General features: G+C 36.8%; 1 protein-coding gene across 1 annotated transcript; it reads left to right on the top strand.

Moving 5' to 3' along the window:
- Positions 1–6: 6 nt before the first annotated feature.
- Positions 7–1,229, top strand: LOC104993444 (armadillo repeat-containing X-linked protein 5-like; the record flags this gene model as incomplete). Its single annotated transcript, XM_010846703.1, has 1 exon — positions 7–1,229. A coding segment is annotated over one exon (900 nt), but the record flags the coding sequence as incomplete, so codon positions are not given.
- Positions 1,230–2,061: the final 832 nt, after the last annotated feature.

Here is a 2,061-nt window from a genome sequence, read left to right as displayed (position 1 = left end):
CCTCTAGGGATTCGACCTCTGACCAAGATCCCACCGTGTAATGGGCCTTACTTTCAGACTTTAGCTGAGCTCAAAAATCAGGTTAAATGTAGGGAAAAGTATAGGCCCAATCCAAAAACCTGTCGCTGCAAATCATATGTTTTTAGTTTAGAGCCTAAAGAGTTTGATAAACTTGTTGCCCTGCTTAAATTAACTAGGGATCCTTTCATTCATGAAATAGCTACAATGATAATGGGTATCAGTCCTGCTTATCCATTTACCCAAGATATAATTCATGATGTAGGTATTACTGTTATGATTGAAAACTTGGTCAATAATCCCAATGTTAACGAACACCCTAGAACTTTAAATATGGTGGATGACAGCTCTGAGTTTTCTGGAGAACCACAAATAGGAGAGTTGTACATAAATCAAGTTTGTAGGGACATAATCACTTATCCTTTGAACTCCACCATGCAGCTGGATGGATTAAAATTATTAGTGCAGCTGAGTGTAAGGTTTGAGTACCACCATATAATTGTCAATTACATTCTAGATTTCCTCACTTTGTTAAACAAGGGAAGTGTTAAAACCAAGCTTTATGTTTTAAAAGTGTGTTTGCACTTGTCTAAAAATCAAGCCAATACAAGAGAACTGATCAGTGCCAAAGTGTTGTCATCATTGGTTGCACCCTTTAACAAAAATGAGTCAAAGGCCAGTATTCTTAATATCATTGAAATATTTGAGAATATAAATTTCCAATTTAAAAAGAAGGTGAAGCTATTTACCAAGGAAGAGTTCACTAAATATGAACTTATTTCCATATTTGAGGGAGCAAAAGAGTTTGGTCAGAAACTACAAGACTTAGCAGAGCATAGTGATCCTGAGGTGAGAGATAAAGTTATAAGATTAATACTCAAACTCTGAATAGCTGTATGTTCTCACAAAACCTTTAGCAGTTTTTTTGGTATTGTAGTTTGAAACCAATGCAACTTAAAAGTTCAGTATTTATGCTATCTGTGCTGATTGAAGGAGCCAATTTTATGGATACCAAATGATCTTGAGAGCTTGAATGTTTGTTGGTTTTCATTGTGCTATATAAGTTCAGATATTTTTAGTATTTTTGCATTATGACCTGATAATGAACCTATTCATTCTGAGTAAGTTATACTTCTGTGCTTTATATTAACATAAGTGTATTCATTTAATATTTCAATTACATGTGAATAAAGTTGCATGCTAAAACTGGTGAAAACATTGTCCTAGTTCTTCAGTTGAAATCTAGTCAGAGGGATAAAGCACAAATAACAGGATTAAAAAGAGCACAGTCCATGTCTGTAGCAGGGTACAAAAAACAAGTTTATGTTGACAGATCCTTTCGTTTCAACATGTTCAAGAAGGAGAATCACCCTACACAAGAAGACAGGACTGTGTCTTAGCTGACATCTGGGCAGATCTGGGAAAAGGGGTGAAGACATAGACTTTAGGAGTAAAGGGACACAGATGCTTTCTTTCTATTTTTTTTTTTTTTTTTACACAGATGCTTTCATTCCAGTCTGAGTTTCAGAACTTGTGCTTAGCCTTTCACATATGATATCTCATCAGGAAGATTTATAACCTTCAAGAAAATTCCTGGTTCTCATCCCCAAGTAGCAAAGCCGTGTTAGTGTGGTTCTAAAAGGACCCAGTCTCATTGTGTCCTCAACATTCACATGCTCATCTTTGGGGTACCAAGTTTACTGCTTCATCTGAGGCTCCCTCCCCCTGTATTCCTGGGTCTCAGAGGAGTGCCTTTCTAAGGTCTAACCACAGAAATTGCTTCATGGATAATCTCATTTGCCCCATCTTTATGACTGTTCTCATATTTGCTTTTATTTGCTGACCAATGCTTTGGACTTGGTGATTTACACCTATGCTTGATGACAGTGCCCTGTTTGTGCTGATCCCTTTTGATCAGAGCTCAGCTCTATGAGACAGCCACAGGGTACCAAAGTCCTTTAGGAGTGTGTGGTTAGGAAGAAATTAATTCCCCTAATCCCACTATTTTATTTATTTGTACAGTTTACAGAGCTGAAGCCATGT

This window comes from Bison bison, unplaced genomic scaffold (assembly GCF_000754665.1).
Source record: "Bison bison bison isolate TAMUID 2011002044 unplaced genomic scaffold, Bison_UMD1.0 scf7180017849217, whole genome shotgun sequence".
Taxonomy (NCBI): domain Eukaryota; kingdom Metazoa; phylum Chordata; class Mammalia; order Artiodactyla; family Bovidae; genus Bison; species Bison bison.
The sequence above is the reverse complement of the archived record's forward strand: the minus strand, read 5'-3'. Positions and strand labels throughout refer to the sequence as shown.